The 27,435-nt window shown below is 38.1% G+C and overlaps 1 protein-coding gene across 1 annotated transcript in view; it reads right to left on the bottom strand.

The window, feature by feature from the left end:
- Window positions 1-25,517, bottom strand: part of ADGRG7 (adhesion G protein-coupled receptor G7) — a 77,877-nt gene extending 52,360 nt beyond the window's left edge. The window contains exons 1-4 of the mRNA XM_019448176.2: window positions 24,990-25,517; window positions 6,235-6,348; window positions 4,481-4,585; window positions 1,880-1,992 (exon numbers count right to left, since the gene is read on the bottom strand). Coding sequence (XP_019303721.2) covers window positions 1,880-1,992; window positions 4,481-4,585; window positions 6,235-6,348; window positions 24,990-25,104 — 447 coding nt within the window. The 5' untranslated portion in view covers window positions 25,105-25,517. The remainder of the gene's footprint in view (window positions 1-1,879; window positions 1,993-4,480; window positions 4,586-6,234; window positions 6,349-24,989) is intronic.
- Window positions 25,518-27,435: the final 1,918 nt, after the last annotated feature.

The raw sequence follows: 27,435 nt of genomic DNA, 5'->3' as shown, positions 1-27,435 counted from the left end.
CTGGTGTTGTGAGACTATAAAACATGTTAATCCATATTGTCTTTGGTAGAGCCAGGTGTTAATGTGAGCATGTGTGTTAGTTTTCACTAGATGGCAGCATCATTTCAAAAATCAAACCAAGTTCACAGGCCATTCATACTTTGGGAACAGTTGAAAATAATATCCAATCACTAGACAAAACAAAGAAAGCTCTCATTCAATAGCTAGGTCCCTGCTCTGTGCAGGCATTTTGCTGGATGTTTTTATAGATGTTATCACATTTAATACACAAAACAACACTGTGAGTAGGGCATCCTTCTCCCTGTTTAAAAGTCTGAAGAGGGAAAGGAGTTCACCCAAAGTCCATGCAGCTTAAAATGTCAGAGCTGAGAGCCAAAAACTGGCTAGTCAAACTCTGGAACATGAAGTCTTTCCCCAGCCTGTGTAGTTGACACAAACTACGTGGCTGGCAGCCATCTCCACATTCCACTTCCATCCCCATCTTTACCTTCAACCCTGCCCATCTACAGTTAGGGAGCCAGCGTGGGAGAGTGTGGACTTTAAAATAAGAAGCAGCTCCATCATTTTTTGGCTGTGGTTCACTGCACCTCTCAAAGACACTGTTTCCTCATCTATAAAATAGGTACATTCATAACTATTTATATAGTTGTTATAAGAATTAAATGTGATTTAAAAACATATGTAAAATGTTAGTGCAATATTTGCTACACAGTAAGTGATCAAGAATTAGTATAATCACTATAATTATCTATGAGAATAACATCTAACTCACAGAGGTTCCATAAGGACTAAATGAGATAATGTATGTTACATGCCCTGCACTTGGACCACTTAAAGTTTCCTCCTCTCCTTTCTTGGCCGCAGGTATTAGCAATCCCATGCAATTGCATTTAGGTATATATTAGGTCAAAATAATTTAATCTTCATGAATAAAACATCTAGTCTATGTAATTCCCACTTCACCTGCTCATGGGTACAGCCCTGAGACCAGCATTAGGGTCTGGGGTTTCCTGTCTCAAAAGGTGTTGGATAATAGTTTTTTTTTCTTCTTTTTCCTCTTTATTCTAATAAAGTTGACCATCAAAATACCTTCCTTTTGGTTTCAGATACCAGTGATCTATTTTCAGTCAATACTTTACCACTGATCTAAAAAGATGAGGCCATTTAAAATATGTTACAGATTATCATTCACTAAAATTTGCTGAACCCATGTACAACTGTCCTTTTTCACAAACAGATGTCATCTTCAAAAAAAAAAAAGAGTAGCTTTAATTACCAGATTTTGTTACTTCTTTTTTCTATGTTTCTTAATTTTGAGAGAGACAGAGTGCAAGCAGGAGACGGGCAGAGAGAGAGAGGGAGACACAGAATCAGAAGCAGGCTCCAGTTCTGAGTTGTCACAGTACAGAGCCCAATGCAGGGCTCTAACTCACAAGCCTTGAGATCATGACCTGAGCTGAAGTCTTAACTGACTGAGCCACCCAGGAACCCCAGTTTTTGCTTTTTCTAATTTGACAGTTTTAAAAGCATTGATTCAGGGGCTCCTGAGTGGCTCAGTCAGTTAAGTGTCCAACTTCGGCTCAGGTCATGATCTCACGGTTCATGAGTTCAAGCCCTGCATCGGGCTCTGTCCTGACAGCTCAGAGCCTGGAGCCTGCTTCAGATTCTGTGTCTCCCTTTCTCTCTCAATCTATCTCTCTGCCCCTTCCCCGCTTGCAATCTCTCTCTCAAAAGTAAAAACAAAATTAAAAAATAATAACAATAAAATTTTTAAAAATGTTTAAAAAGCATAGATCTGACCATCAGGTATCTAAAGAACAGAGAGTATACAGAATCCAAACTTTTTCCAGTTACCCAGAACATGGACCATAGGGCATACCTTGTTTTCCAGGGTTTCCAGATTTTCATCGCAATTTCCTTTTGTCACATTTTCTAATACTATTTCTCCATATATAGAAATATTGCACATCCGAGTAGCTATTGGATAGCCCACTTTAATAAAAAGAAGCAAACAAAACAAAACAAAACAAGTGTTTGCAAACATGGCCACTAGCAACAATCTGCCCCTATACACACCTCCATCTCAGTGTGATTTAGTTGCTTTTCCCGCCAAAAGGTGGAGTCTATTCCTCCTTTTCCTGAATTGAGCCTGGACTTACAACTGGCATTGACCAAGAGAATGTTCTGTGAGAGCTCCAGAACCTGGCCTCAAGAAGATGAAGTTTCAGCCTTCACCCCCTTGGAACACTGTCCTGAGACTGTTGAATAAGGAAGCAGCTCCAATCTACTAGAGAATAAGAGGCTATGTGGAAGGGAACTGAGGCCCTTCAGTCTTGCCATTTAGGACTCCAGCTGCCATAATCAACCCACAGAACTATGAAAAATCTAAATCATTAATTCTTTTAAGCCACGAAATTTGGGGTAGTTTAATATACAGGAATGGAAAAGTGAATCGGCCAGTTACTACAGGAATCTTAAAGGCAGATATCACTTGTCTTAATTTTTAAATCTGGAATTCAAAACTATTTCCTTCCTTTGAAGTCTGCAAGGAAGATTTGCCTTCCAGCAACTAGGGACATAGGGCTTTGAATTGGATGTGATGAGGGTTGAAGAGATAGGAAACAATATGAAAAATTCCTACTAGATAATGAATTACATATTGATCTTTCCTTCTTTATCCAAATCTGAGTAAACTGAAAGGCAAAGAGTTCTACTATATTGTAGCACCTATTTGATACCTGGTTGGCTTTCAATACTCATGAATCATTAGGTTTATTTCTTATAATTATCACCGAGCCTCCCTAATTCAGTGTTCTCCTGTGAACAAAGCTTAAGAAGCTGTTGACAAATAAAATCACCTCCTACAAGTATGAATCTACTTACGCAAAATCATTGAAAATATCTTGGTCATTTGTTGTATAAAAGTGAATAATTCAGAAGTAATTCTTAATATAAAACTAAACACACATTTGCCAATAGTTGGAATCTATATCCTTAAAATTATTTTATGGGCTCAATCTGAGATTTAAAGGTAAGTAAGATAAACCTTTTCACAATAGTTGCTCAGAAAATAAAAATAACCAAATAAAAGAACCAAATGAAAGATGGTGATTCCCTTGTCCCAAAAACATTTTAAAAAAATCAAACAAGAGTGATGTCCCTTGATGCATATGTTACTGACATTTTTACTGTTCCAGATTGGGTAGCACATAGGTATTTTTTGTAGTTGTATCTCTTTTACAAGTTATAATGAAATATTTAACACAAACAAAACAGATAAAAATTAAGACGGTAAGTATCCATGGACATACATTATAAAAAGTAAGTACCAATACACGAAGCCCCATGTCTTTCACCTTCTGAGCTTTTAATCAAGAGGCTCTAGCCTTATAAGGACATATGTAAAGAATAGGATCATGAAGATTTGAGTAGGCATGATATATGTGGGCAAAGGCAATTTGGACTCTGCAAATGGCATACTGGTTTACATAATCTCTTAGAATAAATAAGATAAAGAAACACAGGGGAAAGACCAGCACCTATAAGTACTGTAGCATTTCAAAGAGCATGACATAAACAAAAATAAATATCTATATAAAATGCGAAATTCTCCCCAGGGTTATTACTGACTGAAGTTCTCTCAAACATTTTCATAAATGATCTAGAATTGGCTGTTATTCAGATATCCAGTGCTGCAGGAAATGATGATATCCTGCAGGAAGATGTGAGAGATAGGAGGAGTGGTCAAAGGAAAATCAATGCAAACAAAGTTCAGGTAAAACACTGAGAGAAAATTATACAGCATAATGGGTTCTAAGCTGTTAGGAAAGGAACCTATGAATTTTTAAGGGCTACTCTCAGAAGATATTACCCAATGCAGCATTGAAGTAAGTCATCAAAATCCTGGATATCATCAGGGAGCATAGACATTTAAAAAATGTTATTTGTGCCTTTATTCTTGGAATGTCTCTATGCACACAAGGTTGTCATGCTCCAAGAAAGGTATGATGAATCTAGAGAATGTTCCAAGATGGCTAACTAAAATTACCAAGGAGATGAAGTACTACCAACTGTGGACAAACTTAACAGCATCTCTACCTAGAAAGAGAAAGTCTGAAAGTAGATATGGTACAAATCTATAGCTAATGTTTAATATTCAGACAAGTTATAAAACTCCATAAGCAGATATTAACATGATTAAATTCAAGGACATAGAGTAAGCTGGGGAAATAAACCAATGGGAGAAGGAGTTAAAGGAATTTTTAACTGATCCATATTATAGTTTTTAGGAGAATTAGAATTATGTGAAATTGCATCCTGAACTTGGAACACTGGTATCATGAAAGGGAGGCAAACTGTTCCACAAAGCTGTCTTTGATGCATCTTCCAGGAACTTAATACTGGTTGGAGGAATGATAGGTATGATCCAGCATAGCGATTAATATGCTTACACAGAGGAGACGTTTGGAAAAACACATACCATTTAAAGTGTTCTCACCACATGTTTGCTGGGAAGATCCGTATTGTCCCACCGGAATTCTGGCAAAAGTTAAATCACCAGCGGTACTGCTTTCACAGAAATAAGCTATGATGAAAAGAAAATATATTTTTTCATCATAAATTATAATTTTCTTTTTAAAATTTCAAACAAGATAAAAGTCAAAGTTCAAAACCTATTCAGTATAATTTGAAGGATGATAGAAAACTTTAGGACTCACTGGCCTGCCAGGAATTTCATACTTTTTTATCTGGTTGAGTTAATATTAATACCATTAGAAAAATTAGTATGTTAGATAATGTCTTCTAGTTAAAATGTACACAATATATAACCTGGTAGAGGTAGGCTGTAATCACTAACACATCAAAAAGGATAGTATAATCAAATTAGTGGCAATCTTGAAAATTAAAGATATAGAGCTTATATCTTTATTATCTTTACTACCAAAGGGCATCATGAGGATGTGGGTCAAAGCAAAAAGACCAAAGTCATGGAGCATGTGAGATATACTGCCTTGTAGGAGTGCAGGAAATGGTAGGAATGCATTTCTAGGACTCTGGATCCTAAGCAGGGAGCACAAAGTGTACAGAGTATTGGAAAGCACACTGTAGATGAAGATGTAGCTTTGAAACACTATGTACAATATCCAAGACAAGAAAGCAACGTTAACTATCTGTCAGTAGATGAGTGGATAAAGATATATATATATATATATATATATATATATATATATATATATTTGCTGGGAATATTCATATATATATATATATGAATCTTAATCATAAAAAAGAAAGAGACCTTGCCATTTGCAATAACATGGATGGACCTAGAGGGTAAGTAAAATAAGTAAGACAGAAAAGGAAAAATATCATATTACTTCACTTATATGTAGAATCTAATAAACGAAATGAATAAACAAATAAAAAACAGAAACAGATGCATAAATACAGAGTGGTTGCCAGAGGGGTTGCCAGGGGGAATTGGCGAAATGAATGAAGGAAAGTGGGAGATACAGGTTTCTAGTTATGGAGTAAATAAGTCACTGGGATGAAAGGTACAGCACAGGGAATAAAGTCAATGGTACTGAACTATCATTGTTTGGTGACAGATGGTAGCTACCCTTGTGGTGAACATAGCATAATGGGTAGAGTTGTTGAATCACTATGTTGTACATATGAAACTAATGTAACGTTGTGTGTCAACTATACTTCAATTAAAAAAAGAAGTAGCTTTGAACTTTGATTCTGAGAAAGCACTGTCTGAAGTAAAACCACTAATTTTACAACATCTCATCAAGAGAAAGGATGAAAAGACAAAAACTTCATCTACATATATAGTTAGATAGGAAGATGTACCTTGGTTTCAGAAAAGTTAAATATATTAGAATTGTGATCTTTGAAATGGGGTAATATAGCATATCACCAACCAGAAGGACCTGAGAAAACCATATCACCCATTGCCCTGAAGTAGACAGTGCAACCAGAAGGAAAAGCATCTGTCAGTTTACAGAGAAACTTGATAGTTGGGAAACATACTAGGTATATTGAACATACAAGTAAATAGCCCAAAAAGAATACTCAGCTTTTACTATTAAGCTACAAACACATGTTAAAGCCATCATTATTAAACCCATTGTTACTAAATCATTAACAGAAGCATTTGAAAAACTTTGCTGTTGTCCTTATTAACACAAGCCACCTAAATCCCATACCCTAGTGCCATCCCAAGTAACTTACGGATTGTACATTTCCATCCTCTCCACTCTTCTGGACAAACACATCTGCCATTTTCCCAGGTTCCACCATTCCTGCAGAACTTTATTGTGGTGTTTGCTGTGGGGGTTAATGTTCCTAAAAAAACAATAAATAATAGAATACTTCACAAACTGGCTAATCAGTTTCTCCTTTTGGATGTGTAGCCTTTAATTTCTACATGTAAAACAATCACCTTGAGTAGCACTGGAGAAGTATTTTTTGTAACATCATCATCAACAAAAATATATATTGAAAATTTACACAGGATATACAATACTTATGACAGGTTATGAATACCAAAAAGCTACATTTAAAAGACATAATACTTTGAACAAGGACATTAGAATCTACGGAGGGAAACAAGCGATTATATAGATTAGATAGATGATAGATAGATAGTCGATAGATAGATAGGCAGGCATATAAGGCACCTAAGTCAACATGCAGATTTTTACATGCTTTAAGAACACAGAAGAGAGATGTTGAGGACAGAGACAATTTATCCAGCGATGACTTTCCAGAAGAGGTGGTATTTGAGTCAGATTTTAAGACTAAAACTAGAAAAGCCAGATAAAAAAGGATGGCCCCAAATAGGCGGGATACAGAGTGCAAAATCACAAAATGGAAAGTTCTGATGTGTCCAAGGAACATAGCAAAGTTTAACAAATAAGGAATATTAGTCCTATGTGAAGTAATAGCAGGACATCGACTGGATTATGAGTGGGTTTATAGACCAAGCCAAGGAGATTTATCCTGCAAGAGTCTAGAGAGATCTTTTAAAAAAAAAATTTAATGTTTATTTTTGAGAGAGAGAGACAGAGTACAAGTGGGGGAGGGGCAGAGAGAGAGAGGGAGACACATAATCTGAAGCAGGCTCCAGGCTCTGTGCTGTCAGCACAGAGCCCGAGGTGAGGCTTGAACTCACAAACCATGAAATCATGACCTAAGTCAAAGTCAGACACTTAACCGACTGAGCCACCCAGGCGCCCCTAGTTTTTTTTATTCTTAATTGATCTAACAGATAAGTTTATTCAAAATAATAATAGCAATGACATATGAGTTGATTATAGCTTATGGAAAAACGAAATAAAGGACAGAAAAAAATGTAAGGGAAGAGAAGGAGGAATTGGGAATACTGTATTATGAGGTCCTGGCACTACTTATGAGACCACAGAGATATTAGAAAGTGGACTTAGATTAGGGACACCTGGGTGGCTCAGTCAGTTGAGTGTCCAACCCTAGATTTGGGCACAAGTCATGATCTCATGGTTTGTGAGACTGAGCACCTTGTCAGGCTCCCAAGGAGCCTGCTTGGGATTCTCTGTCTCTCTCTGCCCCTCCCCCATTCACTCTCTCTTTCTCTCTCTCTCAAAATAGATAAACTTAAAAGATACATTTTGGGGGGCTCCTGGGTGGCTCAGTCAGTTGAGTGTCTGACCAGATTTTGGCTTAGGTCATGATCCCAGGGTCACAGGATTGAGCCCTGTGTCTGGCTCTGCACTGAGCATGGAACCTGCTTGGGATTCTTTCTCTCTCTTCCTCTGCCCCTGCCCCTCTCCCCTACTTGTTCTCTCAAAATAAATAAATAAATAAATTGGTGGTTACTGTAGAGGTTGCAGTATACATTTACAACTAATCTAAGTCCACTTTCTTTTTAAAGAAATAATTAAAAATCAGAGCAAAAATCAATGAAGTTGAAAACGGGAAATTAATAGACAAAATCAATGAAACCAAAAGCTCATTATTTGTAAAGATCATTCAAATTGATAAACCTGTAGACAGTCTAACCATAAAAAAAAGAGAAGGCACAAATAACAGACATGAAAAAGAGTCATCAGTACTGATCCCATGAACATTAAAAGAACAATAAAGAAATATTATGAATAGCCTATGCCCACAAATTTGATAAGCTAGATGAAATGGACCAAGTCCTTGAAGGACACAATCTACTGAACTCACACAAGGAGAAATAGATCATCTGAATAGGCCTATATTGATAAAGAAACTGAATCAATAATCAATAACCTTCCAGAACAATAGGCATCAGGCCCCAGATGGATTTACTGCTGAATCCTACCAAACACTTGAGGAAAAACTGGTATCAATGTTTTACACTCTCTTCTAGAAAACAGAAGCAAAAGGAACACTTCCTAACTCATTCTATGAGGCCAACATTATTCTAATACCAAAATTAGATAAAGACATTACAAAAAAGGAAAATTACATATCAATATCTCTCATGAATGTAAAGTCAAAACTCCTCAACAAATTATTAGCAAATCAAACCCAACAATGTATAGAAAAATTTATAACATAATACAGTATTCTCAATCCTCCTTCTCTTCCTTTATAACATGTTCTCATCTTAGGGGAAAGCATCTCATTTCTTACCATTGAGTATGAGATTGAGTTTATGATTTTTGTAGATGTTCTGTATCAAGCTGATGCAGTTCCCCTATATTTTCACTTTGCTAAGAGTTTTTAACATGAATGGTAGTTGGGTTTTGTTGAATGCTTTTTCTGTATTTATTGATATGATCGTGTGATTTTTCTTTTTTACCCTGTTGATATGAATTACATTAACTGATTTTCAAATGTTGAGCTAGCCTTGCATATCTGGAACAAATCCCAATTTGTTACGATGTATGATTTGTATTTCCCTGATGATGAATGATGCAGAAGAATGAGCCTGGACTACTTTCTTACACCATACACAAAAATAAACTCAAAATGGATGAAAGACCTAAATATAAGACAGGATGCCATCAAAATCCTAGAGGAGAATACAGGCAACAATCTCTTTGACCTCAGCTACAACAACTGCTTACTTGACATGTTTCCAGAGGCAAGGGAAAGTAAAGCAAAAATGAACTATTGGGACCTTATCAAGATAAAAAGCTTCTGCACAGCAAAGGAAACAATCAGCAAAACTAAAAGGCAACTGACAGAATGGGAGATGATATTTGCAAATGACATATTCGATAAAGGATTAGTATCCAAAATCTATCAAGAAATTACCAAACTCAACACCCCAAAAAACACAAATAATCCAGTGAAGAAATGGGCAAAAGACATGAACAGACATTTTTCCAAAGAATACATCTAGATGGTTAACAGACACATGAAAAAATTCTCATCACTCATCACCAAGTAAATGGATTTTTTAAAAAGCTGTGGTATATCCATACAATGGAATATTATTAGCCATAAAGAGAAATGAGCTATGAAGCCCCCAAAAGATATGGAGGAATCTTAAATACTTTTAGCTAAGTTAAAGAAGCCAGGCTGAAAGGGCTACACACTATATGATTCTAAGTATGATATTCTGGAGGGGCTTCTGGGTGGCTCAGTCTGTTAAGCATCTAACTTCAACTCATGTCATGATCTCACAGTTCATGAGTTCAAGTCCCTCATTGGACTCTGTGCTGACAGCTCAGAGCCTGGAGCCAGCTTCGGATTCTGTGTCTCCCTCTCTCTCTGCCCCTCCCCCACTCATGCTCTCTGTCTCTCTCACTCTCAAAAATAAATAAACATTAAAAAAATTTAAATATGACATTCTAAAAAGGCAAAACTATAGAAACAGTAAAATGACTGGTGGGTTGGGAGAGGGAGAGAAGGATGAATAGGTGAAGCAAAGGGGAATTTTAGGCAAGTGAACTATTCTGTATGATACTGTAACAGTGGATACATGTCATTATATTTGTCAAAATCCACCAAATTTGTATACGCAAAGAATGAACCCTAATGTAAGATGCATTTTAATTAATAATGTATCAATATTGGCTCATTCATTATATAACAAAAGCAACCCACTAGGGTAAGATATTAATAATAAAGGAAGATATGGAGGGGAAGCAGTGATGCGAGAGGGAATAAATAGGAACTCTATATTTTCCGCTTAATTTTACTGTAGCCTGAAACTTCTCTAAAAATCAAGTCATTGGTATAAAAATATAAGATATGGATCCAGATCTCAAAGAGCTTAAGATCTACCAAGAGAGATTTAACTGTAATTGTTATATGACAAACTTCTCCGTGTAACCAAGGAAATATGTGAATATTTATTTATTGTTTATTTATTTTGAGAGAGGGTGAATGCGTGAGAGTGGGGGAGGAGCAGAGAGAGAGGGAGAGAGAGATTCCCAAGCAGGCTCCAGCCATCAGCTCAGAACCCAGTGCAGGGCTTGAACCCATGAACCGTGATATAACGACCTGAACTAATATCAAGAGCCCAATGCTTAACTGACTGAGCCACCCAGGTGCCCTTATGTGAATCTTTTTAAATTGTAGAATATTTCAAGTACACAAAGTACAGAGTATAAAACATCCCCCACTACCCCAAAGCCAGTTTTAAAAGCTAGGAACTTTCTCTCAGATTTGCTTCAGACTTTTTAAAAAATATGTAATAAAACTTTACAGGAAGAGTTGAAACCCCTTCTACTCCTTCCTATCAACATTCCTTTCTCTCCATACCCAGAGGTTAACACTATATTGAAATTGTCGTTTATCTTTTACATCATATTTTATACTATTATTATATCTAAGATAATAAATACATAGCATTTGCTGCAGTTTTTGTTTTGTTTTGGTTTTTACTATTGATTCAACTACTTTCTTTAAGTTTATTTATTTTATTTGGGGGAGGAGGGACAAAGAGAGAAGGAAAGAGAAAATCCCAAGCAGGCTCTGCACTGTCAGCTCAGAGCCTGACACAGGGCTCAAACTCATGAACCATGAAATCATGACCTGAGCCAAAATCAAGATGCCTGAACCACCCAGGCTCCCTGATTCGACTATTTTAATGGTTACAGTTCGATTTAGGGTTTTTTTCCTTCCTTTGGGGGTAAATTTGGTCATTTATATTTTTTTAGAAAATTGCTACTTGGGCAAAGTTTTTATATTAGCTAGGATAATATTTTCATGGTATTTGCTTATGACTTTATTGATTTTTTAATCACTTCTTTAGTATATATTTTAATAGGTAATACATTCACAGAGTTTGAAAATAAAAATCACATACAAAGTACATAACCTTTCTCCCATCCATAAATATACACAAGTAATAATTTCTATTCATTTTTTCCAATCTTTCTTTTTTCAGTACAAGCAAATATGAATCTATACTTATTTTCATCCTCTTTTCTGTAGCTTGCTCTTGCACCTTACGATGAATGTCCAAAATCTTTCCACAGCAGTTCATAGAAAACTTCCACCTCTTCTTTTACAGCTGCATTATAGTCCATCATAATAAACCCTGATTTAGCTAACTGACCCCTTATTGATGGACACATGTTGTTTTCAATTGTCTCAAAATTGCACTGTACATTGCACAAATTCATATGGAGAATGAATTCCCAGAAGTACAATTCTGAGCCAAAGAGTGCACCTTTGTCATTTTGACATTTATTTCCAGCTTGCCCTTATAGGGGTTGTATTGACTTGTATTTTCACCAGCAATACAACTCTATGCAGGGCCTGGAACAAAGTACAATGAAGACCCATATACCATTTATATAAAGGTAGATGTAAAACTTGGAAATTAAGCTCACAAACTGCTAAATAAAGTCTACCTGCTTGATTCTAATGCCAGGATAATCATACCTTCCTAAGGACCTGGAAGTCCAGGTCTGAATTTAGGAACTGTGCATTCCTCGGAGTTCTACTTCAGACTGTGACATGCACCCGCCCCACTCTGTCCTCATGCCTGGTAGGGTTCCAGGCCCAAGGAGGCCTTGTGCTGCCACCTACCGACACCCGAGCCAACAGCCACCCCTCAGGGCCAGGTAAGCACTGCCACCACCCGGGCGAAGTGAAGTGAGCAAAATCTCCCTATAAGCCCAGCAGGGGAGCTGGGGACCCGGATGCAAGACGCAAACCCCGGAAGGAGAGATGCGGGCTCTGGGTCAGCGTGCTGTCTTGGCTTTTGCTTAAACCTTGTCTATCATCCTGCTTCTCTGTGTTGTGATCCGCTTTACTTTTGCACATGTTGCTTATATACCTTTTCGTCTTGACAAATCTCGCTAGATATTTATCGTCTTAAATTCATCTTTTCAAAAAACTAGCTTTTGGTTTCATCTCCATTCTTGTTTTGTTTCCATTCCATTAATTTGTTCTTATTTTCATTACTGCCAAACAGCCTTCCTTAGAATTTACTTTCTTTTCTATTTATTTATTTTTATTTGTCTTGTCTCCAGGCCCCGCTTAATGACAGATGCATAGACAGTACAACAAATGTTTGCTGACTGGCTTCTTTGGCGTTTGCAATTTGGTTGAGGATATCGAGCCCAAGCTGAGCTACCACTCCTCTGTTACAATCCCATTTTTAACACCTTTTGCCCCCCCCGCCCCCCCCCCCCCCCCCCCCCAGTTCAAGACCCTGTCCCCTGAAATGCCTAAATTACCCACAAAATATAGCAAAGGGAGTATTGGTATCTTTAAGCCTCTGTATTTTAAGTAAAGAAAGACAGACCCTGCAGGATTAAGTGCTTTGTTTGTTTCATTTAACTAGTTTTTAAACCTATGGACTTATAAAAATGACACTTAGCTATTCATTAGCCCAACATCCCCATTCTATATAAAGAATACATTCTACATAAAGAGTATATTCTACATAAAGGGTAGCTTGTTCCAGTTCAATAACTAGTTGACAGCTGAGTGGAGTTAACTCAGATCTTTTGGTTACTAATCAAGTGCTCCAGCTCCACCCTACGAGTGCTGCCTTTACCACAGGGAAAACCGGGATGGAGAGCATCAGCTTCAACTTGAGGATTCATACGCTGACATGTGTTTAATAGTAGTATTTATTTTTCTTTTATAACACCAGTATAATATTAACATTTTTCTACATTTTCTTACATTATAATAAGCAGTATTTCCAGAAATATGATTCCTATTTTCAATATCTTTACCACACATCATGGAAAATTAAATGTAGAACATACGTAACACACTTCATGCTGCTTGAGAAAGTAGCATAAAATATTAAAAACGCCAAATGGAAAACATGAATTTCATTTCTTCTCCTAAACTAAACAAAATTAGAATCTGTTCTGAAAAGTCTAGTTTAATTAAGTGTGGGAATAAAAATGCTCTTCCTTAGTCAAAGAAATTCCAGCAGGAGACTCTAGTATCTGGCTCCAATTCTTTAGGGTTTTAAAATCCTGGCATCTGTCATTTGTCCCAGACCATGAATTTGAAATATTTGGATGAGAATAAAGATTCCTCTTAAATGAGAGGACAATATTTAGGAAAGTTTATTCTACTGTGAAAAGAAACCTAAAAAATGTAAACAAAATATACATAGTTTTTACCTAAGGTAGAAGTTGTTCAGTATGAAATACCTGGTTACATATTTCAATAAACTGATTAAATATTTTAATAAAATTTTCCCTGATGGTGTAGCATAATATAATTTTTTTTAATGCAGAAAGATATAACAATTCTTAGAAATGTTTCTGTTTCTGTTTTAATCAGTTGAACTTAATGATTAAGCCTGTAGTAGACCTTCAGTTTGATAAGGTGAGTTTCAATCCAAAGGTCCCATCTAGGTCAATGGCATGCATTCAAGGTATAATTCAAGGAGCAGAGAAAACTGTGCACTAAATTATCTAAAAATTCATAAATTAAAAATAACAGCTAATATTTATTGAGTGCTTATAGTGTCCTAAATGTCATCTTAAACCCATAAATGTAGTAACTCATTTAATCATTTAATGACAGCCCTGAAAGATAGGTTTATTATGATTCCCATAAATAGCAAAACTGAAGCACAGAAATGTTGAGTAATTTGCTCAAGTTTACTAAGTGGTAGCATTGGCATTTCAACAAGGCAGTCTGGCTCCAGAGGTGGTTTTTTTTTTTTTTTTTTTTGCCCCTGTTTATATACATTTTTCCCCCTGACTCTCATGTGCACACTCCTAATCACCACATTCTATACTAGATGTTCTTCAATAAAATATGCTATCAAAAGATCTATGGATGGTGGTTGTATTCCGTATTTTAAGTAAAAATATCTAATACCTGGAAATCAAGGAAAAATCTACCAAGTCAACCCCCTTGTGTTAAATTTCTTAATTTGAGAAAGTGACTTTGAGAATGGGATCAGCAATTTAAACATCACTAATACTGATGTTAAAATAATTCATGCTCTTCAGCCAATTACATAACAAAATCTATTCCTCCAAAAAAAAATCCCTTCCTTTTCACAGCAATTGTTTTCTTAATTTAGAGAATGGTTATATGAGGAAGCAAGAAGGGAGACTGGCAAAACAGCAGAAGAGAGGTTTACAACAGCAGGATTAAGACTAAATAACACTACAGCTCTCCACTTACTAGACCTTTTGTCGAACCCCAAAATACAATCTGTCCTCCAGGAACAGTCCCATGAGTTTGATTTATTAACAAGTTTGCCTCTTGAGTAAGTACTGTAATTGAGTAAAATGAAAGTCAAGCATCTGTGTACAAATTATTTTCTGAGAATCAATAAACTCTCCTTGACCTTTCCCCACAACCCGTATTTCCTACTGTGCAAGAATTTCAATGCTATGAAGTTTGACCTTGGGGTTTGGAAATATTGCAACCTACTAAAGTCTTTTCTTGGCCTGAGCTCTAAGTGAGCCCATGATAGGAAATGAAGGTCAGGGTATCTGGAAAGAGTGGGAAAGGCACTCATGCTTGCAGAAAGGAGGAAGTTTTATAATCTAGAAGAGACATAGGATATGGTTCAATAGGGCATAACCATCAATGGTAATATGTCATAAGGTTAAGATATTCTCCCTAAGAGTTAAGAAAAAAATCTCCTACTATTATGATTATGGACATCTGTCTATGTTTACATCAGGCCTTGCTCAAGTTGAAAAATGTCAAGGGAAAGATGTATAATAAGACTTAATTATGTTTCATTTTACTTTCATCAAGCGTGATTGGACCAAAAAGCTGCACTGCTTCTTGTATCACAAGGTTCTTGCTATTGGGAGCAAAAGTCCAAAAGAGATAGAATGCCTTACGTTGTCCATTCTGAAAACACATCAGATGAGGCACATATTACTTGATATTCTACAAAGAAGGCCTAATGTGAAAAGGCTAGAGGTCAGGCAAAACTTTAATTTGCTCCAACATAAAAGCATCCTTTTGTTGATCATACAGCTAAACAGAAGAGATCATACACAACAGGAGAGATCCTAATGAAGCGGAAGTTCTAGAAATGGTCAGAGTGTTGCATGGCCTGGGGCAGAGGAAGAAAACTAAAATGGTGTCTGTCTTAACTGATGTAAACAAAACCATAATAACATTCATTTTAATATTTATTTTTATTTACTTCTTGAATACAGCTATTTGACAACTTTCAGTCCAGTTTCTGGTTTTCACATGATTCTTTCATTTACTCATAAGCTATGTACTAGCAACTGTATTCCAGGTACCCATATAGGGGCAGAGAATGTAGATTGATAAGTCAGGTCCCTGGTTTCTTAGAGCTTTCATTCTAGGAATGGGGAGACAGACAGCAAACAAATACGAAATTACCAGGTGATAAAAGCCATGAACAAAATACATGTGAAAGAGAGCAAATAGAATGATAACCTTGGACTGAGTGGATAGAAAAGGTCTCTTTGAGGTGGTGACATTGAAACTAAGACCTAAATCATAAGGGAGGTGGCTGTGTGAAACTCTGGGTGACATGTTCCAGCAAACAGATATCATCATAGAAGAACTTCAAGTCTTGAGCTCCTTCCAAGAGTCATCGAAAGTTTTGAAAAATCTCTTTACCAAACAGAACTTCAAAAGCCTAGGATATCTTATTTCTGAAAGCCTAGATGGAAAAAGTGTTATACTTGACAATATATCTTACTGTGATGCTTTGATGGAAAAAAAGGTCATTATTATTTAATGTTTTCAGCAGCAGCACATAAAAATGCCAAAGACTATTCTAGCAATTCTGAAAGAATTGCTACTCCCATGCTTGTCTACTCCCATGAAATGCTGTCAACTTCATCTGGACTGGAGCTTTACCATGACCTTTTACAAGAGGACTTATTAAGTAATAGGAGCAGAATTTACAGTTTTCCTATACTACACAGATCATTGGCATTCTAGAGGTATTTGTTTGATATTTAAACCAATAATTTGTTTTTTTTTTTAATGACTCATTACACTTAGCAATTAGACAGAGATAAGCTTGTTTGATGACCATTAGATGTTGGGGCTTATGTGAATGTGAGAATTCTTTACATTAAAGGTAGTCACCAGGATGAATGTTGTTAGAAAATGGGCAATGTTCCAGGCAATGCAGTCTGAATCTGTACTTTCTTCTGCTGTTCTAGACTAGAAGATCAACAGTGGACAATCCTAGAACTTTGCAAAGCTGAAGGAGGTGCTTTGGCAAAACCTGGAAGAATGTGGCAAAGCTATGGCAGTTACTCCACAGCCAAAAATCTATAAACACCATTTGAAGACTCAGAAAAGCTTAAAGGTGAAGCATACTAATCTATGCTCTATAAGCACCATTAATAATGGAGACCTCATTGACTTGAAGACAAACAGCATACTTACCAAAGTACGTAACTTTGCCTAGAAAACATTCTACTAGTTACTGCATATTTTTTGTGAATTTTTTGGGTTTTTAGGCATAGGTGCCTAAAAAAAATTTTTTTAAACCTGAAGGTGAATTAATTGATTGGGTTACCATTGTCTTCCCTCTAGGAAGGCAGAATAGTGCAGGAGTGAAGAGCATCGATACTAAAGTCAAAATAATCTAGATTCAAATCCAGACCCAACACTTTCTAGCTACATAAGTTTGAAGAGATTCTTGGAGCCTGGGTTTCCCCATATGTAACATGGATATAATAATAACTGCTTCAAAGGTAGCTGTTAGGGTTAAATGAGATAAGTATGTTGTACACCTGAAACTAAGGTAATATTGTGTGTCAACTACAATCAAATAAAACATTTTTTAAGAAAAATTCAGAGCAAGGACACATTTGTGTTCTTTGAGGAGCTGGTATGCTTTCACTGTTAAACAAGGTTTTTTTGTTGCTTATTATGCTTTGTTTGGGGTCTTGGCCCTCAGGAATTTCAAGGATATGTCTCAGGGATATGTTTTGTATTTGTTTTTAGCAACTTCTGCTGTTTTCTTCCTTATAGTGTTTTATACTTTGGTCCTTGTTTTAATGGTTCTATTATACCTGTCTCCATTATAAGTCACCAAAAATTTCCCTTTAAAAGTAGATGTCCTATAAAGGAAAGAAGGAAAGGAGGGAAGGAGGGAGGAAAAAAGATTTCTTAAAAGTATACTCTTTAAATAAAGTCTTGGAGAGGGAAGATGGCGGCGTAGGAGGACGCTGGGCTCACCGCGCATCCTGCTGATCAGTTAGATTCCACCTACACCTGCCTAAATAACCCAGAAAACCGCCAGAGGATTAGCAGAACGGAGTCTCCGGAGCCAAGCACAGAAGAGAGGCCCACAGAAGAGGGTAGGAAGGGCAGCGAGGCGGTGTGCGCTCCACGGACTGGCGGGAGGGAGCCGGGGCGGAGGGGCGGCTCGCCGGCCAAGCAGAGCCCCCGAGTCTGGCTGGCAAAAGCGGAGGGGCCTGACGGACTGTGTTTCGACAGCAAGCGCGACTTAGCGTCTGGGAGGTCATAAGTTAACAGCTCTGCTCAGAAAGCGGGAAGGCTGGAGGACAAAGGGAGGGAGAGCTGCTGAGCCCCCGGATGGCAGAGCTCAGCTTGGCGGGGAACAAAGGCGCTCGCCAGCGCCATCTCCCCCGCCCATCCCCCAGCCAAAATCCCAAAGTGAACCAGTTCCTGCCAGGGAACTTGCTCGCTCTGCACAAACACCCAACTCTGTGCTTCTGCGGAGCCAAACCTCTGGCAGCGGATCTGACTCCCTCCCGCTGCCACAGGGCCCCTCCTGAAGTGGATCACCTAAGGAGAAGCCAGCTAAGCCTGTCCCTCCTGCCCCCGTGCACCTTGCCTACCCACCCCAGCTAATATGCCAGATCCCCAGCGCCACAAGCCTGGCAGTGTGCAAGTAGCCCAGACGGGCCATGCCACCCCACAGTGAATCCCGCCCCTAGGAGAGGGGAAGAGAAGGCACACACCAGTCTGACTGTGGCCCCAGCGGTGGGCTGGGGGCAGACATCAGGTCGGACTGCGGCCCCGCCCACCAACTCCAATTACACACCACAGCACAGGGGAAGTGCCCTGCAGGTCCTCACCACTCCAGGGACTATCCAAAATGACCAAACAGAAGAATTCCCCTCAGAAGAATCTCCGGGAAATAACAACAGCTAATGAACTGATCAAAAAGGATTTAAATAATATAACAGAAAGTGAATTTAGAATAATAGTCATAAAATTAATCACTGGGCTTGAAAACAGTATAGAGGACAGAAGAGAATCTCTTGCTACAGAGATCAAGGGACTAAGGAACAGTCACGAGGAGCTGAAAAGCGCTTTAAACGAATTGCAAAACAAAATGGAAACCACGACGGCTCGGATTGAAGAGGCAGAGGAGAGAATAGGTGAACTAGAAGATAAAGTTATGGAAAAAGAGGAAGCTGAGAGAAAGAGAGATAAAAAAATCCAGGAGTATGAGGGGAAAATTAGAGAACTAAGTGATACACTAAAAAGAAATAATATACGCATAATTGGTATCCCAGAGGAGGAAGAGAGAGGGAAAGGTGCTGAAGGGGTACTTGAAGAAATTATAGCTGAGAACTTCCCTGAACTGGGGAAGGAAAAAGGCATTGAAATCCAAGAGGCACAGAGAACTCCCTTCAGACGTAACTTGAATCGATCTTCTGCACGACATATCATAGTGAAACTGGCAAAATACAAGGATAAAGAGAAAATTCTGAAAGCAGCAAGGGATAAACGGGCCCTCACATATAAAGGGAGACCTATAAGACTCGTGACTGATCTCTCTTTTGAAACTTGGCAGGCCAGAAAGGCTTGGCACGATATCTTCAGTGTGCTAAACAGAAAAAATATGCAGCCGAGAATCCTTTATCCAGCAAGTCTGTCATTTAGAATAGAAGGAGAGATAAAGGTCTTCCCAAACAAAAACTGAAGGAATTTGTCACCACTAAACCAGCCCTACAAGAGATCCTAAGGGGGATCCTGTGAGACAAAGTACCAGAGACATCACTACAAGCATAAAACATACAGACATCACAATGACTCTAAACCCGTATCTTTCTATAATAACACTGAATGTAAATGGATTAAATGCTCCAACCAAAAGACATAGGCTATCAGAATGGATAAAAAAACAAGACCCATCTATTTGCTGTCTACAAGAGACTCATTTTAGATCTGAGGACACCTTTAGATTGAGAGTGAGGGGATGGAGAACTATTTATCATGCTACTGGAAGCCAAAAGAAAGCTGGAGTAGCCATACTTATATCAGACAAACTAGACTTTAAATTAAAGGCTGTAACAAGAGATGAAGAAGGGCATTATATAATAATTACAGGGTCTATCCATCAGGAAGAGCTAACAATTATAAATGTCTATGCGCCGAATACCGGAGCCCCCAAATATATAAAACAATTACTCATAAACATAAGCAACCTTATTGATAAGAATGTGGTCATTGCAGGGGACTTTAACACCCCACTTACAGAAATGGATAGATCATCCAGACACACGGTCAATAAAGAAACAAGGGCCCTGAATGATACATTGGATCAGATGGACTTGACAGATATATTTAGAACTCTGCATCCCAAAGCAACACAATATACTTTCTTCTCGAGTGCACATGGAACATTCTCCAAGATCATATACTGGGTCACAAAACAGCCCTTCATAAGTTTACAAGAATTGAAATTATACCATGCATACTTTCAGACCACAATGCTATGAAGCTTGAAATCAACCACAGGAAAAAGTCTGGAAAACCTCCAAAAGCATGGAGGTTAAAGAACACCCTACTAACGAATGAGTGGGTCCACCAGGCAATTAGACAAGAAATTAAAAAATATATGGAAACAAACGAAAATGAAAATACAACAATCCAAACGCTTTGGGATGCTGCGAAGGCAGTCCTGAGAGGAAAATACATTGCAATCCAGGCCTATCTCAAGAAACAAGAAAAATCCCAAATACAAAATCTAACAGCACACCTAAAGGAAATAGAAGCAGAACAGCAAAGGCAGCCTAAACCCAGCAGAAGAAGAGAAATCATAAAGATCAGAGCAGAAATAAACAATATAGAATCTAAAAAAACTGTAGAGCAGATCAACGAAACCAAGAGTTGGTTTTTTGAAAAAATAAACAAAATTGACAAACCTCTAGCCAGGCTTCTCAAAAAGAAAAGGGAGATGACCCAAATAGATAAAATCATGAATGAAAATGGAATTATTACAACCAATCCCTCAGAGATACAAAAAATTATCAGGGAATACTATGAAAAATTATATGCCAACAAATTGGACAACCTGGAAGAAATGGACAAATTCCTAAACACCCACACACTTCCAAAACTCAATCAGGAGGAAATAGAAAGCTTGAACAGACCCATAACCAGCGAAGAAATTGAATCGGTTATCAAAAATCTCCCAACAAATAAGAGTCCAGGACCAGATGGCTTCCCAGGGGAGTTCTACCAGACGTTTAAAACAGAGATAATACCTATCCTTCTCAAGCTATTCCAAGAATAGAAAGGGAAGGAAAACTTCCAGACTCATTCTATGAAGCCAGTATTACTTTGATTCCTAAACCAGACAGAGACCCAGTAAAAAAAGAGAACTACAGGCCAATATCCCTGATGAATATGGATGCAAAAATTCTCAATAAGATACTAGCAAATCGAATTCAACGGCATATAAAAAGAATTATTCACCATGATCAAGTGGGATTCATTCCTGGGATGCAGGGCTGGTTCAACATTCGCAAATCAATCAATGTGATACATCACATTAACAAAAAAAAAAAGAGAAGAACCATATGATCCTGTCAATCGATGCAGAAAAGGCCTTTGACAAAATCCAGCACCCTTTCTTAATAAAAACCCTTGAGATAGTCAGGATAGAAGGAACATACTTAAAGATCATAAAAGCCATTTATGAAAAGTCCACAGCTAACATCATCCTCAACGGGGAAAAACTGAGAGCTTTTTCCCTGAGATCAGGAACACGACAGGGATGCCCACTCTCACCGCTGTTGTTTAACATAGTGCTGGAAGTTCTAGCATCAGCGATCAGACAACAAAAGGAAATCAAAGGCATCATAATTGGCAAAGATGAAGTCAAGCTTTCGCTTTTTGCAGATGACATGATATTATACATGGAAAATCCGATAGACTCCACCAAAAGTCTGCTAGAACTGATACATGAATTCAGCAAAGTTGCAGGATACAAAATCAATGTACAGAAATCAGTTGCATTCTTATACACTAACAATGAAGCAACAGAAAGACAAGTAAAGAAACTGATCCCATTCACAATTGCACCAAGAAGCATAAAATACCTAGGAATAAATCTAACCAAAAATGTAAAAGATCTGTATGCTGAAAACTATAGAAAGCTTATGAAGGTAATTGAAGAAGATATGAAGAAATGGAAAGAATTCCAGCAGGAATGGAATTCCCTGCTCATGGATTGGAAGAATAAATATTGTCAAAATGTCAATACTACCCAAAGCTATCTACACATTCAATGCAATCCCAATCAAAATTGCACCAGCATTCTTCTCGAAACTAGAACAAGCAATCCGAAAATTCATATGGAACCACAAAAGGCCCCGAATAGCCAAAGTAATTTTGAAGAAGACCAAAGCAGGAGGCATCACAATCCCAGACTTTAGCCTCTACTACAAAGCTGTCATCATCAAGACAGCATGGTATTGGCACAAAAACAGACACAGAGACCAATGGAATAGAATAGAAACCCCAGAACTAGACCCACAAACGTATGGCCAACTCATCTTTGACAAAGCAGGAAAGAACATCCAATGGAAAAAAGACAGTCTCTTTAACAAATGGTGCTGGGAGAACTGGACAGCAACATGCAGAAGGTTGGAACTAGACCACTTTCTCACACCATTCACAAAAATAAACTCAAAATGGATAAAGGACCTGAATGTGAGACAGGAAACCATCAAAACCTTAGAGGAGAAAGCAGGAAAAGACCTCTCTGACCTCAGCCGTAGCAATCTCTTACTCAGCACATCCCCAAAGGCAAGGGAATTAAAAGCAAAAGTGAATTACTGGGACCTTATGAAGATAAAAAGCTTCTGCACAGCAAAGGAAACAACCAACAAAACTAAAAGGCAACCAACGGAATGGGAAAAGACATTTGCAAATGACATATCGGACAAAGGGCTAGTATCCAAAATCTATAAAGAGCTCACCAAACTCAACACCCGAAAAACAAATAACCCAGTAAAGAAATGGGCAGAAAACATGAATAGACACTTCTCTAAAGAAGACATCCGGATGGCCAACAGGCACATGAAAAGATGTTCAACGTCGCTCCTTATCAGGGAAATACAAATCAAAACCACACTCAGATATCACCTCACGCCAGTCAGAGTAGCCAAAATGAAGAAATCAGGAGACTATAGATGCTGGAGAGGATGTGAAGAAACGGGAACCCTCTTGCACTGTTGGTGGGAATGCAAATTGGTGCAGCCGCTCTGGAAAGCAGTGTGGAGGTTCCTCAGAAAATTAAAAATAGACCTACCCTATGACCCAGCAATAGCACTGCTAGGAATTTATCCAAGGGATACAGGAGTACTGATGCATAGGGGCACTTGTACCCCAATGTTTATAGCAGCACTCTCAACAATAGCCAAATTATGGAAAGAGCCTAAATGTCCATCAACTGATGAATGGATAAAGAAATTGTGGTTTATATACACAATGGAATACTACGTGGCAATGAGAAAAAATGAAATATGGCCTTTTGTAGCAACATAGATGGAACTGGAGAGTGTGATGCTAAGTGAAATAAGCCATACAAAGAAAGACAGATACCATATGATTTCACTCTTATGTGGATCCTGAGAAACTTAACAGAAACCCATGGGGGAGGGGAAGAAAAAAAAAAAAGAGGTTAGAGTGGGAGAGAGCCAAAGCATAAGAGACTGTTAAAAACTGAGAACAAACTGAGGGTTGATGGGGGGTGGGAGGGAGGGGAGGGTGGGTGATGGGTATTGAGGAGGGCACCTTTTGGGATGAGCACTGGGTGTTGTATGGAAACCAATTTGACAATAAATTTCATATATTAAAATAAATAAATAAATAAATAAATAAATAAATAAATAAATAAGGGCTTATAAATTTAGCAGCCTTAATGAGGTAAAAATCTATAGTTCATAATTTTTTAACTTTAAACAAAAATAAATAAAACAAATGGAAACACATTTTTCTCAAGTTTAAATGTTATTGGTTTTGTTCTGGAAAATTTTCTCACGCTAATTCTACAAATCCTGTTAGTACATTTTCTAAATAATGTTCTGTGGGGCAGGGAAGGAAGGACCATGAGATCTCAGCTGTCATTCCATCAACAGTGAATATATTTGACTCCTTTTCTCTCCAGCATGGGATCTTTGCAGCCATGCATTGTGCTTCTCCTGGCTCCCCCAACCTTCCATCCTTCTCAGGTACCTTCTCAGACGGCAGATCACCCCTCCTTCTGCTCTCTAGACTAGTATTATTTACCGTTATTTACTCAGTTTTATTAGAATCTTTCTCTGTTTATTACAAAAGGAGTGTTTGGCACATCCAGCTTTGAATCCCTTCATGGAGAACCTCTGCAGCCCAAGCGAACAGGCACTGAGATTATAGAAAGTCTTCAGTGTGAGTTACTGGGGGTTTTCCTCTAGCACCATTGTTTTACACCCATGGCTCCCCCTCCCACCTTCCAGTGTCATTTCTAGCACACAGAAAGTTACTAACAGATACTTGTTGAGTAACCAGAAAAATCATTTTCTTTTTTTTTTTTATGTTTATGCACTTATTTTTGAGAGAGAGAGAGAGAGAGAACATGAACATGGAAGAGACAGGGAGAAAGGGAGAGAGAGAATCCTAAGCAGGCTCCATATTGTCAGCACAGAGCTCTACATGGGGCTCAAACTCACAGACCACAGTGTGAGATCGTGACCTGAGCCAAAATCAAGAATCTTAACTGGCTGAGTCACCTAGGCACCCCTGAAAAAATCATTTTCTAAGTAATCTTAATTTTTTAAGTAGTTTTTTACACTTAGAGAGTGAGAACTTTATGCACAAACCCTAAGAGTTTATTTACCATCCTAGTGAGAACATTCCAAAAATGAAATTCCATTCTGGGCATATTTGATTATGTGTGTATGTCTGTATATCTGTGTGTGTGTGTGTGTGTGTGTGTGTGTGTGTGTGTGTGTGTCCATAATTATTTCTCTTTCTCGAATTTAGCTAAACAAACCCAAACATGTGTTATTAATGATTTGATTATTCTGTTTTCCAGTCAGGTGTTAAAAGAGAAAGAAGAGGCTAATTCAACTTTGTAATTCCTCACCCTGCCCACACACACATATCCATATTCATGCACGTACAACCATATGCTAGCCATCAATTGACCCTTGCCTGTTGTATGTCATACACGACACCTTGGCAGGCAACCCTAGCCCAGACATGGCTATTCGCAGTACTGGTGTGTCAGGTAGCAGAGACAGAGGCTCAACAACTTCTCTTGATTTGAGTTCAACATAGCAGTTAAAGATAAACATAACATAGTTAAACATAAAAGATATTACCTTTCTCAACGCTAATCACAATCCTCCAGATGCCCAGTCCCAAAACGATGGCCGTCAGCAGTCCACACACAGTGGCCACCAGCACCCTGAGGTCACAAACACGACAGGAAGCCATGGAGAAGTCAGACCACTCCTAGGTGAAAAACAGCTAGCTTCTTTCTTCTTGAGCCAAGAAGCTGAATCAGAAACTATTCTAAAATTTTTTTTTAATTCCTCCTTTATGTGATCTATCAGGCAGAAGTCCTCATGTTTTGGGACTCTTGAGGTTAATCAGGCGGGAGGCAGTTTGAATCACCTAATAAAAGGTACATGCTCTGATTGCAACTTCCTCATCCTTCACTGAATGAGAACAAGAAAAAAGTGATTGGAATTATGGGAACAGAAGATAACTCAGGATAATAAAGAAGAAAGGGAGGGAATAGTTAACAGGGTCAAAGTGTAAATGTCCATACAAGCAAGAAGGTGGGGAAGGGAGCCAGAAAAAAGAAAACCAAGTCATCTTCCTGCACTTTCATTTTAGAAGGATCTAGCAAAGGAAGACTAACAGGAGCTTCAGGCCACACAGATTCTCTTGTCAACAAGTGGTTTAAGCAATGACACACACATGATTCCAATATTTGCATTTTTTAAAGGAGCCCACATTTTGATAGCTGCAGTTGGTCAGTGGGCTTTACTAGCACAGGATGAATTTCGAAGAGCACTAAATTCCGGTATTACAACCTACTTGTTATCAGCCGAATTATGTTGCCCTAAAAATTCACGTGTTGGAGCACCTCGGTGGCTCAGTCGGTTAAGTATGTGACTCTTGATTTTGGCTCAGGTCATGATCTCATGGTTCGTGAGTTCAAACCCCACGTTGGGCTCTGAGCATGGAGACTGTTTGGGTTCTCTCTCTCCCTTGCTCGCTCTGCCTCTCTCTCAAAATAAATAAATAAACTTAAACAAAGTCATATGTGGAAGTCCTAACCCCTAGTACCTCAGAATGTGACCTTATTTGGAGATAGAGTCATTACAGAGGTAAGCAAGTTAAAATGAGGTCATTAGAGCAGGCTCTAATTCAACATAACTGGTGTCCTTATAAGAAGAGGAAATTTGCACAGAGATATGCATAAAGGCAAGAGTTTAGGAGAAGATGGCTGTCCTTAAGCCAAGGAAAGAGGCCTGGGACACATCCTTCCCTCCCAGCCTTCAGAAAGACCCAACACTGCTGACACCTTGATTTTGGACTTGTGGCTTCCAGCAGCCCTAAGCAAACTAATTCACCATCTGGGTCAATGTTAGCAGGTATCTTTGCTGCAGCAGCTCTGACCATCTCATGCCCATGTTCTTTTCCTTATCCCTTCTCCATCATTAACTGAATGAATGAATGAATGAATGAATATTCACCTCAACCAGAGTCCTGTTCTTGGTGGATTACAAAAGATTTTACAAAAGAGGACACATTTAAGCTGACTTTTTGACCCCCAAAACAATTATATATTTCCCCTATTTTCTATAACATTTTATCAAAATACAGCTTCATGGGATATGAACATAGGCTCTAACCTTTACCCCACCCAAGGACTTCAGAAAAACACATCAATGTACCCAAAATGCAAGAACTACAGGTAATGCTGCAGTGGCACAAAACAAATGTGAATCCCTTGTTATTGCTGTGAGTAGATTTTTAAAAATATGTTTCTGAGATGTCTTCATATTTATGCACACCAAATGTCTAGAAGGGTACATAAATTCTTCTTGGGAATCTGAAAGATCTAAGAAACTCACTTTTCATTTTGTACCCCTTTTATGATTTGAGGTTTTTACCTTATGCATTTAATATTTTCTCAATTATAATAATAATGAACATATCTATTATTCTTTCTCTTTTTTATTTTTATTTTTTTAATGTTTATTTTTGAGAGAGAGAGAGTGAGAAAGAGTGCAAGCAGGGGAGGGGCATAGAGAGAGGGAGACACAGAATCCAAAGCAGGCTCCAGGCTCTGAGCTGCCAGTGCAGAGCCCAATGCAGGGCTCAAACCCACAAACCATGAGATCATGACCCAAGCCAAAGTCGGACACTCAGCTGACTGAGCCACCCAGGCGCCCCTCTATTATTCTTTCAATAATAAAAGAAATCATTTTAAATAAATAAGTCTAAGAAAAGGAATTAGCACTTACCAAATGCCTAGAATATACCAAGCGCTATGCTGTGTACTTTGTGTATCTTTAACTCATTTATTCTGTACAATAACCCCATGTAACAGATATTTTTGCCTACTGCATGAATGAGGAAATGAGACTTGGGCAGGTATTACCCTAAAGAGGAGATCTCTGGTTAAGGAAATTTGAGTGACAGGAGGTTACATAAAGGTAATAGGTTTCTTGAACTCTAGAATTTCCTAAAGTCTTTAATATGCTCACATACATTGTGAATTGTCAAGTTCCCAGTGTTGACCACAGAAAC

The sequence above is a fragment of the Panthera pardus genome, unplaced genomic scaffold (genome assembly GCF_024362965.1).
Source record: "Panthera pardus isolate Hobbes unplaced genomic scaffold, ASM2436296v1 HiC_scaffold_16, whole genome shotgun sequence".
Classification (NCBI taxonomy): Eukaryota; Metazoa; Chordata; class Mammalia; order Carnivora; family Felidae; genus Panthera; species Panthera pardus.
The sequence above is the reverse complement of the archived record's forward strand: the minus strand, read 5'-3'. Positions and strand labels throughout refer to the sequence as shown.